Source organism: Arachis duranensis, chromosome 5, assembly GCF_000817695.3.
Source record: "Arachis duranensis cultivar V14167 chromosome 5, aradu.V14167.gnm2.J7QH, whole genome shotgun sequence".
NCBI lineage: Eukaryota > Viridiplantae > Streptophyta > Magnoliopsida > Fabales > Fabaceae > Arachis > Arachis duranensis.
This window is the reverse complement of record NC_029776.3, coordinates 102313519-102326710: the sequence shown is the minus strand read 5'-3', so window position 1 is coordinate 102326710 and position 13192 is coordinate 102313519. Positions and strand designations below refer to the sequence as shown.

At 31.8% G+C, this 13192-nt stretch overlaps 1 protein-coding gene across 1 annotated transcript; it reads right to left on the bottom strand.

Annotated features, from left to right (window-relative positions):
• Positions 1-5720: 5720 nt before the first annotated feature.
• Positions 5721-10964, bottom strand: LOC107491027 (clavaminate synthase-like protein At3g21360). Its single transcript, XM_016111806.3, has 3 exons — positions 10487-10964; positions 9304-9557; positions 5721-6230 (listed from the first exon to the last, which is right to left on the bottom strand). Exons 1-3 carry the CDS (start codon positions 10850-10852, stop codon positions 5885-5887), a joined length of 966 nt encoding a protein of 321 aa, XP_015967292.1. The 5' UTR covers positions 10853-10964; the 3' UTR covers positions 5721-5884.
• Positions 10965-13192: the final 2228 nt, after the last annotated feature.

The following is a 13192-nucleotide window of genomic DNA, read 5'->3' as shown; positions in this document are numbered from 1 at the left end:
ATTGAAAATCCCTTACTTTTCACAACCAAAATTGGGCGCTTATTGTCACTAGTTCCCAGGGAGAACAGACCCGAGGTTTAACTACTCTCGGTTATTTTAATTTGAATTTAAACTTTGATTGGGAGGGTTACTTGTCGGTTTAGACTATGCTACCAACGAAGTAATTCTTATTTTGCTAAATTTGTGAACCGTCGTGATCCTCTCTCTACATCACCAGGCTAGTAATTGGACTTGATGCATTTGAAGGCTCAACCAATCTCCTTCTTGACTAGGGTTCATCCTCTCCCAATCATTTTCCTTCATAAAGAGCAGAAACGCCCCCTCAACGCTGCCTCTTTGAAGCGATGCACCCTCTGGCTCAATCACACATGACCAGTCGCTGCCCCTCCTCGTTATAAGGCGGCGGCCACTTCTTCCAGTTGTACTCGTGCTTGAAACAACCCCATCTTGCTGCTCCATCACGGTCCGCATCTCATCTTCGTGCTCTTAGGGAAACAACACCGCCAAGAGTGGTGGATAAGCTGTTGCAGTGTTTGGATGAAATAGTCCACAAGTAAAATAAAGAGCGAAAGAGATCGAGTATCTAGTTATTTTTGACTTGTGTAATCATCAAACAATTCTGCTAGACTTTCTACTGATTTTATTTAATTTTTTCCTTATGAATAGACAAAATATATGGAAGATATGTTAAAGTATGATTCATTTTATACATACAACACTCTATTTAGGCCAAGGATGCTTGATTTTGCATCTGTGGATATGTTAGAAACAGGAGAACAAGCTCCTGGTTCGTAAGTAATATTTGTATTTGTGTTTTCCTCTTTGAAATGTTTATCTGCATAAGCTAATCGCGTCTTATTTAACACAGTAATGATTGTAGGGTATGGGTGGCAACCTAGATTACAAACTACAAGAAGACGTATAGTTATACAATAAATGTAATTTTCTTTTGCTTAAAAAAATAGTACCTCATTTACTAATGTGTATGATTTTGTTGATAACCTAAAATATTTATATTTTTTAGGTTATGATGGTACAAGGATGCGACTTAAATTGGATTTGATTCTAAGGCCCCACAACTTGATGCTACATAATGTCATTGACTTTGCTATCAGGAATTACAATAAATATAAACAAAAAGATTCAAACAAAAATTAAAAATTCGTAATTGTCATGTAGTCATGTTTGGTTTTATATTAAAAGTTATTAGTTTCATCTCTTTTACTTAAAAAATTATTATGCATTATACTTTATATGGACTCTTTTTGAAAATTGATGTTTCTGTCTGTAGTTCAATTATATTTGAATTTAGATGAAGCTTAATTTTTTACTTTAGCATTTCTATTCCTTGAACCACTTCTGTGTTGTAAGCTAGGCAAGCCCTCATATTTGGATAATATTGAAAGTTACTAGCAAAGAGTAAAACTCATCCCAATAGAGATAAAATTTATGAATCCCATCAATTTAAAATCTGAAGTGAGTCATATCAGAACAAATGAAGGCTTCACTTTACACCCAAACTACTTCATTAAGAATTATAAATATTTGACTCATTCTGTTCAGCAAAAAATTATCAAGGATTATGGAAAACAGGAACTGTTTTCAACAAAAATCAAAGATACATGAAATAACCAAAGTTAAAATTTAGAAGTAACATCAACAGTGAAACTACTATAACTTTTATTCCAACATTTGCCTTTAATATCAATTATAACATAAATCACTTTTAGTCGGGTATATTTAAATTATGGCATGAATAATGCAAAGGTTATGATTTATGATATCGGCAATCAAGGATGATGACATAGTGAAATCATATCTAAAATGGATTGCATAACTGAATTTGAGCATCTACTATTTTTAATTGCAATAGAAGATAAAGATAGTATGCATTTATCCACCATAGTTAAATATCTTGACGAACCTCCATTTCTATCAGATGTACAATCATTGTCTCTGAGAGAGCAAGTACTTCTGTGATCTTTTATATCTGCTTCCATATCTATCACCAGTATGATGCTTCCCTTTAGTAGATCTAGACTTGAGTTTCCTTTGTTCAAAGTTGCTTTCATCCAATTCTTTATGTGATGAGCTGCCTCCATTGTTATGCTCAACTTCTAAAGATATTGACCTGGAACGTCTTCTATTGCGATTCTTTGATTTTTTATCTTTACTATCACTCGATTTATCTTTAGTGCGATGATTCTCTTCAACAGATCTTGACCTATTTCTTTTAGTGTGATGATGCTTTGACCTATCAGTTTTAATTTTTTTCATCCTCTCTCTCATCAATTTCATTCTTACTTTCTACTGATGTTGATCTGGAACGCCTTTTATCACTAGGCATTGACCTTCTATACTTGCTTTCATCTGATTTCTTAGGCAAGCACTGCTTATCATGCACAAATTTTGATCTTAACCGCTTATTATGCCTGAATGTACTTTCATCCACTGGGGATGATCGACTCTTCCTATAAGGCTTCTCTTCAACAAATACTGACCTGGACCGTCTTCTCTCTCTATTTTTAGATTTTCCATGCAAGACTTCTTCATTTTTGCTGGATTGAAGCCTATTTATTATCTGAAGAAACTGATCTTAAGCGTCTTTTGCACTTTTGTTTGATTTTATCAATCTTAGGAGATGACTTACTATCTCTATGATGACTTGGGAATCCAGAATCAGCACGTGATTCTTTCCTTCCCCTATGAGTTGAACTTTCTCTATGACATTTTAGAGAAATAGATTCAGTTTGATGTGATTTTCTTGAATGAGGGGTCATGCTCCTACCCCTATTCCTTCTTAAAGCAAATGAATACTGATCAAGGTATCTATATGAATCCCGTCTTTTGCTCCTATCAATGTGTTCTCTGATGTCTCTATAGAACCTTCAATCCCTTTCATAGCTTGATTAATGATGAGACCTGACTGGTGATCTAGAGCCTGGACCGACGACCCCTATTGTAGCGAGCAGGAGAGTAGGAATGGGACCTCCTTCTTCTTCGATAACTAATAGGAGATCTTGACTTTGATTGAGATCTTGCACGAGGAGGAGAAGAAGACCTGCAAATGGAAATTGAGTTAATGAATTAAAGACCTTTGTTAACATATAAAAATGAAAGACAAAAAGAAATAATATACAAATAAGATTTTGTCACCACAATCTAAACTTTTCTTGTTTCACAACCATTCAGGCATATATTTTAAAGATAGATCAACATGCAACAATTTTAAAATACTATACACAATAATTGTACACATTGTAGGAGAAACCCTTAAGATTGATGAAAATGCATATTCACAATAAAAGAGATATGTTACTCTCAACCTCACAGTTATAACATATAAAAAATGCAAGCTTCTATAATATAAAGGCAATTAGTTAAGAAGCACTAGTAGAACAATTACACTAGAAAAAATTGGCAAAGTAAACAGACCTAAATTTCTATTTTGTTTCTTTCTCTTCAATTTTAGGTCCATTAGCTTTCAGTTTCTTACTTATTTTAGCAGCTCGGACTGCCGCTAACTTTGTTGCAGACTTCATGGTAGCGGCTTTTTTGGTAGCCTGCTGTGCAATCATGGTTTATTGCATAAGCAAAGTTTGCTGAAATTATTGCATCTGTTGCCTTGTCTCAGCTTGCTGCATCATCAAAGGAAGAGATGATGAAACAAAAAAGAATTCACAACAGATAATTTTTGCGGAAGAGATTTTGCCATCTCAACATTCAAAGGCTGACCACCAACATGATAACATCTATGTTATTTAATGCCAAAGCAACAATTGCCTCTTCAGGTTTTGAATATTCTATATAAGCAAAATGCTTTCAATAAGCAATTGTGCATTCAACAACAGTGTCACAGAAGCCAAATAGTTGTTTTAGCTGTCCAATAGTGCACGGGCGGAGTTAAAAATTTTTTTGGGAGGGACGAACATAAAAAATATAAGTTAAGAAAAGAGAAAAATTAATAATTAAAAGAGAGTTAAACTAAAAAATTGGAAGCTTGGGAGGGGGCATTACCCCTTTTCCATGTAAGTGGCTCCACCACTGCAATAGTGAGAAGTGGACTTAGATTGCTAACTTGGAGAGTTTTCTTCAATGCATCATCCTTACCATCTTTTTCAGGTAAGCTTGATTAAGTTACCATATATGATAAGAATAAAGCAAAAAATACTTAAACGAAAAACAAAACAAAAAAAACATAAAAAAATGTAACTATCGAACATGACAAAAAGTCACCAACAGAGAAGGAAAATGTTGTTTTCAAGAAGAAAACATTTTTGATAAGATTGAAGGAGCTAAAAAATGTGAAGGAAAGGATAAAAAGTCAACCAGTAGAGATAATTAGGTACTCTCACAATATCTTGTGTTTAAGATAACGATCTACTGTCATTTAACCTATAAATTAGTTCATGAAAAAAGACTTTTCAGAGGTACCAATCTGTTTAAGTATAGAGAAAAGGACAAATCGATTCCTGACTTTTTGTTCTGCAGACGTTTAAGTTCTTAAGGATTTAAAAATACATTTAAATCCTTGACCTCTTCAAAATTTGGACACATCGATCTCTGAGTCTAATTTGTTCAATTTTAAAAATTCTCTCACATGTACATCCGTATCAACTAGGTCAGTACAATGTGAGTCATGTTTGATTTTTCTGTTAGGTCTGACAAACCCAAGTGAACATGAGGGATCGATATATCTAGATTTTGAAAAGGTTAGGAGTTTAAATATATTTTCAAATCTTCAATGACTTAAATGTCCATAGATCAAAAGATCAAGGAGCTATTTGACCTTTTCTCTTAAGTATATCTTGTGCTGTCATTTTGTCAAATTGATGCTTAAGTTTTTCATTTTGCCAAAATTAACAACAACTAATATAAAATCACAGAAATCAAACCAAATTACATTAATTACAAAAATCACAACAATGCTATAATAATAATTAAAATCACAGAAATTATAGAGAGGATGTTACCGGAAGAGAGAGGCTGATGACGATGATGAAAAACGAGAAAGACGACGAGAAAGACGGTGACGCTCTCTAGAACGAGGAAGACGGCGACGCTCTCTAATGCGACGAAGTTCTCCTCGAGACCTCGACTGGGTGAGGCGCGCGCGAATGCTGCGGTGATCTTGGCAGGGCGCCGTGGAAGAAGCTTCTTCGTCTTCTTTGCTGGATATAAAGAGACGAGTGTGAAGAAAAAAGAGGGAGATACTAACACAAAGAAGAGACATAAAAGTTGGGTGAGAAACCCAGAAAAACAAAAAACAAGTGATTTTTTTTAGTATTTTTTAGATTTGTTTATTTCTTTTTTGGTATAAATGATTGATTAGGGTTCATCGAAAATGTCAATAAAATTGAAATAATTTCTTTTAACAAGGATAAATAATTAAATGTGTTTTTGTTTTTGTTATTTAAATTTTGAAACTATAAAATTATCTAAAAATAATTTTTGTCTAATATATAAAAAAATATTTAAGTCTTTTAAAAAATTAAATAAAAAAATATTTTTTATTTTTATTAAATTATACAAATGTTTTAGCAAAATTAGTGATATATTATATATATTTTTTTTAAATTGGATATTGACGTGGTTTCACATGTCATATTATTATTTATCCACATTTTTTAAGTATCAATACGAATTTATCATCCTATCAAAACAAACAGCTACTTAATATAGCATGATAACATAACACAACGCTATATTACTTGACGCAATAAACATAAAAATATGCTCCAGCATCACATTACTTATTATTTATTATTTACTTATTTATCTTTGAGGGATGACAACACACTTAGTCAGATACTAATGGCTTTTATTCCCAATCCCCATCGTGATATGCACTGCATATATTGAACACATGCATCAAATACCAAAACTACTTGCATGTAGCAACTAAGACCTTTCTAGGAGGAAGGGAAGGCCTTCTTCCATGGAGCAAAGCCAAGTTGTCAAGGAACAGAACATCTCCCTTCTCCCATTTGAACTGGATGCTTTCTTCTTCGATGATTTCTGCACACCTTTTCACCACATTTTCTGGGATTTCTGTTCCGTCCGCCATCTTCGCCGAGCTAATCTCCCTCCCATGCATGCCTACTATTGTGTTAAACCACATTCTTCTCCCTTTTCTACCTTCAAATACCTTTGTTAAATTTCTTGGTCCAAGTATTGTTTTCAACCCACCATCTGGAAGCCACTCCAGTTCCATTCCAAAAGCTTTTGCCCTGCATCAGTTTCATTTGAACAAGTACTAAGGTTCTATGCGCCAAGCCACAAATGATAGATTACACGTTATAGAAATTATATTACATTATATTTCCATATATATATAAATGCATAATATTACAAATGTCTTTAGTATACACTAAAATCAATTACTAATATAAAATAATATATATTAAAAATAAATTAAATTATATATATATTTATATACAAATATACAGTGGCTAATCTTTTGTGTGCACATAACATTTTTATATTGTAATATTATTGTATTAGGCACATTTGCAATTAGTATATACCACTACTAATTCTATTAGACATTTTATAAAATCAGTAATTTACATACTTCCAATCATAGCCATAAAATCTTTAATTTGATTTAAAATTTTCAATTTTTAAATCACAAAGTCAGATGGAATTAGAATATATTTATTTGTTGGATAATAATTAAATTTAGGGATCCAAATTATATAAATTTTAATCAGTCATGTTTTTATCATAAAAAAACAAATCAACTACCAAAATTATAATACTATCCAAACTAATTTTTATATTAATAAATTAAACCACAAATAGAATAAAATTCTAACAAATTCAACTTATTAATTTATCTTCTTTACTTTCTTTTGCTTCAATAAATAGGATTTATACTGCTACTATTTTAAAAAATAATAAGACTTGAATTAAATAGAAGAACGTTAAAAGATGTGCATAACACTCCTCTTTTAGTAATGAGGGGCATGTTTATGTAGAAGCCCACAAAATTTGTCACATGAATGTAATTTGGCCGCTATAAGTCTTACTTCACTTCCGAAATTGAAAATTCAGATTCTTGAACTTTTTATATATAAATAAATTTTATGTATAGAATGTAAAGTTGATAAAATACTAGTTTTACAGTACATAAAAGCTAGATGTTAAAATTGTTATGAACCTGTTTCTTTAAAAGAGTTAAAACCGTTAGATAGAAATATATGAGTAATTTTTTTCGTAAATATTTAGTAAAAAAAAAATTAACTAAAAATAACTAAAATTTATCTTATTTAATATTTATAAATTATTATTTTAGTTATTTTTTTGTCTCCTTAAATATTATTGTTTTTTTAAACGTGAATAATGTATGAATTTATTATATTTTATGCTAAAATTTTATTTTTATTTAAAAATAAAACAGGAGTAATAAAAGTTGTACTTTAAACTTTTAGTTATAAAATCTTTATAACAGATTCGATGATCCTGAATATTTGGACTATTAAATGATTTCATAACAAAATATGTTTTTTTAAAATTTTTTAATAATTGCTAAATAGTCCTTATTAATTTTAATTATAAATTAAATCTTTATATCTTATTTAATTATAAAATTTATTTTTTATTTTATAAATTATTTTTTAATCATTCATCTATCATGTTTATTAATAATAAAAAATTAAAACAATAACAAATTAGAATTTCTATTAATCGTAATAAATAATTTGCAATCTTAATCGATCATAATTTTATCATTGATCCATTACACATGTATTGGATTGGAAAAATCATGTTTGTTAGAAATTCAATCGATTGGATACACAAATCAATCGATTGAAATTCAGGTTTTTTTCAAACTTCAATCGATTAGAATTGATACACAATTGATTGAATTTTGTAAGGCATGTAGTGTTTTACTTATTCAATCGATTGGTCATATTACCCACTCGATTTAAGTCTTTAAAGCAATATAGATTTTCACAATTCAATCGATTGAATTGTGCAATGCGTCATATGTTACGCTTCTCTAAATTTTTCTGCTCGTGATTATAAATTATTATTTTATTATTCATCTATCTTTTCTTTAAAATTTTATCTTCAATATATTTTGATTTAGATACTCTAATCTTATCTTTTTTTAATATTAAGATTATAAATTGGTGAATAATCTATCAACAATTACTCAATCCTACAATTAGAATTGTTTATCAATCTAATTGATTATCAATTTTTTTCATTGTTTTTGTTCATTGTTTATTCATCTACTTAATATTAAATTTTTTTCATTGTTTATCAATCTCTTTAATATCTAATATTTGTTCATCATTAATTGATAATCACAGTTGGCGATAGAGATCCAATCAATTTTTTTACTGTAGAGTTTAGAAAAAATCCATTGTTTTGATTACAAAATCGATATTAGTGAATATAATCTTTAATTTTACAATTTTTTGTTTGTATTCTTTATTCATGAAATTGATCGTGTAATAAAAAAATAATTTTTTTTATCTTTTAGTAATAGATTTTTTTAAATAAAATAAAAAAATTATTATTTTCCAAAACCCAATTTTTTAATTTTAATTTCTCAAATACGAATTATTTTATGCAGAGCAAGACAAATTTTACTTCAAATTCTAAAAAAATGACTAACTCAAATTATTAAGTTTCACAGTAGACAATGACAACTATTATCATCGTCTCAAGAATATATAAGAGTACAATAATGAGTTTTTTTTAATTTATAATAAAAAATTCTTGTAAAATGTGGTTTATTGCTGTGTATTTATGTATTTCTCAAATTGCTTTGATAATTTCAATAGATTGAATAAAAAAACCCCACAAATCGATTGTTTATCAATTCCAATCTATTGAAGTTTGGAAACCTGAATTTCAATCGATTGAATTTTTAACAAACACGATTTTTTCAATCCAATACGTATGTAACGGATCAATAATAAAATTATGGTCGATTAAGATTGCAAAATATTTATTACGATTAATAGAAGTTCTAATTTGTTATTGTTTTAATTTTTTATTATTAATAAACATGATAGATGAATGATAAAATAATAATTTATAAAATAAAAAATAAATTTTATAATTAAATAATATATAAAAGATTAATTTGTAATTAAAATTAAATAAAGACTATTTAACAATTATTAAAAATTAAAAAAAAACATGTTTTGTTATGAGACTATTGAATGATCCAAATATTCTGGAACCATCGAATCCTATGCCTACTAACCTATATCTTCTAAAAATTTAAATTGCTAAATAAATACACATAATTATCATATAGGGTTTTTGGAGGTTTAATAATACCTTTTCTCAACTTCTTGGGGATCTGAGGTCCCAAAGGCATCTTCCCACCCTCTTCCTCTCATGGAACCAGTGTTATTTTTACCAGGAGCTGTAAATGTGTACCTCAATCCCTTCTCCTCCATTTCCTTCACCGCCTCCGGGAACTCTTCCACCATCTTTTCTGTCACCTTGAAACTCGGCACGACCGGGGTCTGTCCTCCTTCTGGGGGTGGTATCTCACAAAACAGGATAACTTTCAACGGACATTCCTTGAACTGCTCATTTAAAAACCACACTCAATTTTGTAAACATACATTATTATTATTACAGGGAAATTAGTAGACCACACAGAAAATGCATATAATTCTCCAAAATAATTTTTTTACTTGCAATTGGCCAAATTCAAAGTCAAAGATGATGTCAAAAGCTTAATTTAAAAAAAAAAAAAACCTGATTCAATTAAGTTTTAGCATACAACTTGAAATATAGAATTAATAAATCATTTCATCTATTTCACCTTGCATCATCATGGCTTTCTTTAAAAAATAGCATTTACAAAAGCACAACTACTAGTTATGACATAATCTGCATATATATATATTTTATAGTTACTAGAAAGGATATACCATGAATATTTGCATAACATATAAATTGTCTATCATATATTGTCATAAGGTAAGGCTATTCTTCCTGGTTTCATCAAAGGATGAAGAATTAGATATTGACTCTATGATTAATTAAATGATGAAATTCGTTCTTGACGAGCATCTTAAATTCAGTGAAGCTTCTCTAGTTCTAATTTCTACTGTGCACAATGAAAAATTTGAAATGCTTCTTTGATATTTTTGTTGGGTTTAAAGTGGCTAGGAGAATCCAAAAGGAAAAAGAATTTAAGCTTTGGTTAGGCAAAATTTTTTAAAGAAATACAATTATCTTATTGTATTTAGTAATTAAAAATTATTATACCTATGTTTATTTTTATTTTTTTAAATTTTAAAACTATTCAAATATAAATTTTAAAATAATTATCTTTTAAAAATTAGTTTTAATAAACTATTTTTAAAAAAAAAGTTTACTAAACCAAGCCTTAAATCAATGGATCAATTGAAAAATAACAAATAAGTTAGACTTTTATTTTTTGATGAAAATTGGTCTCTAGACAATGGGTTCAATGGTGTTTCTAAAGATATACCATAAGACTTACCAAAACCATTTCATGGTGATAGTATATGAACTCCGACAGGGGACCTTCATTGGCCGTCCAAACTCTCTTGTAAATATGAGTGCGCGGCGCCGGTCCGACATAGCGAATGTCTTCCCAGCCACAGATCTCAACAATTTCATTGAATTCCTCAGCGTTCTTTACATCAAAGCCTCTTAGAAGAACAGCACTGTTCTTTATGATCATTTGTTCAAACCATTCCTTGTTGTTCTTCAGAGCCAACAACAATGATTCCAAGCCATTCTTGTTGGCCTCAGAAGGTTGTAGCACCAAAGGGATGGTTTCCCCGTCAACTAGTTTCTCTCCTTCACATTTCCCTACCTTAAAGTGTTTGCAAGAGAATTCCATGTTTTTATTACTTCCTCCTTCAATTCCCTGCCTCTCTTTTTATGTGGAATGTTTTTATGTTGTGTTAGAAAGTTTTACTTTTGTGGGTTTTAACCTTGGATGGGTTTATATATATGGGGTTCACAATTGCTATATATATATATGCTACAAATAATGACAAGAGGCAAGCTTCGACACCCTCTTACAATGATTACCATTGTCTTTATCTACCTGTTCATATGTTTTGGAAGGAATTTTAGTGTGTATATATATATATATTGAAAAGATTTATTTCAAAAAAATAAAAAGATTTTTTAATTTTTTAATAAGATGAGTAGCATAATGACACATCGCTTAAATATATTTTAAAATGATTTATGCTAAAATCGATTTATATTGTGGATAATTAATTTTCTTTTAAAATTTAAATGTTTTTGTATTGGAAATTTTCGGTACGGGTTGTGAGATAGATCTGGAATTTGTTGGTCAAGGCGGTTGCCAAATCACCTGACTAGAGCAATAGGGGGTGGTACCTGCAAAGATACCCCGACGCTTAAGTTAAAGTGGATCTGAGAGGTATAAGGTGTATGGAATGAGTGAGTATCTGACGGGGCCTCTAGCTCCCCTTGTAAAGCTAGTGGTAGTTATCTCATGTTATCTTATTTGGCTAAGATAGGGGAAGTATTTGAATTCAAATGTTGGTTAGAGATTGTAGGGCCGGTTCGAACTGTCATCATCTTTTCTTATCTGATTAAGATAAGGGAAGTATTTGAATTCGAATGTTGGATAGAGATTGTAGGGCCAGTTTGGACCGTCAAAAGGAGGCTAACCTCGGGTAACCAGGTTGGAGGTCGTTCCGATGTGGGACTTGGGAACCGGATCTGTAATAGTTTCCCTTGGAGCGAGAAAGTGAGCGTGTTCGGTCTCATCACTGGAGAAACCTTTTTCTAGCCGTTGTGTCTAGGCAAGGAGATCGTTGTTTGGTTTTTCCGGTCGAGGCCGGATATTCGGGGAGTTCCAGGCTGTTTCATGGTCTGGCGAGGAGTGCGTTGTTTGGGCGAGGTCGGTAGTCGTCGAGTGGTTTGGGCGCTCATCACATGCTGGGTTCGGTGACTGTTCCGAGGAAGGGCCCAAAGATTGAGTTTAGAATAGTTGCCCTTAGAGCATGAGAGCATGCTTGCTTGGTTTCAACACTGAGTTGTTGGGAAGTCCAGTTCTCTATAGTTCGGGAGACTGTGATGGGCCTAGAATGGACGTGACGTCATCCTGTACCAATTGGCGGGATGTTGGTGAGTTCCTCTTTCTACGAGTTGGAAATTTATTAGCTTAGACTTTAATGCTGCTTTTGTTGACGAGTTTGGTTTTCTATTATCGGAATGCTGTGAGGGGCTTGGAAAGGGTGTGACGTCATCTTGTGCCGATTGGCGGGATATTGGTGAGTCCGGCTTTTCGGAAGTTGAAAGATTGTCAGCTCATGCTTATTTTGTGTGGCCTTTTTGGGCCATTATTGTGAGCTTATTTTGGGCTTCTTAGTTTGGATATCCGTTTTGTTAGCTTCGGAGGTGATCAGTTTCTCGGGGTAGCTATTTAACTTATTTGGATATCTGTTCTGTTGGCCTCGGGGTGATCGATTCCCAGGTCACTTTTTTTGTTATTTAGATATCCGTTTTGGATATCCGTTCTGTTGGCCTCAGGGTAATCGATCCCTGGGTAGCCGTTTACTTATTTGGATATCCATTTTGTTATTTGAATATCTGTTCTGTTGGTCTCGGGGTGATCAATCTCCGAGTAGCCGTTTACTTATTTAGATATCCATTTTGTTTTTTGGATATCCGTTCTGTGAGCCTCGAGGCGATCGATTCCCGAGTAGCCGTTTACTTTATTTGGATATCCGTTCTGTTGACCTCGGGGTGATCGATCCCCAGGTAGCCATTTACTTATTTGGATATCCATTTTGTTATTTGGATATTCGTTCTGCTGACCTCGGAGTGATCAATCCCTGGGTAGTCGTTTACTTATTTGGATATCTGTTTTGTTATTTGGGTATCCACTCTATTGGCCTCGGGGTGATTGATTCCCGGGTAGCCGTTTACTTATTTGGATATCCGTTTTGTTATTTGGATATCTGTTCTGTTGGCCTCGAGGTGATCAATCCCCAGGTAGCCGTTTACTTATTTGGATATCCATTTTGTTATTTGGATATCCATTCAGTTGACCTCGGAGTGATCGATCTCCGGATAGCCGTTTACTTATTTAGATATTGAATTTGTTATTTGGATATCCGTTCTGTTGGCCTCGGAGTGATCGATTCCCAGGTAGCAGTTTACTTATTTGAATATCCGTTTTGTTATTTGGATCTCT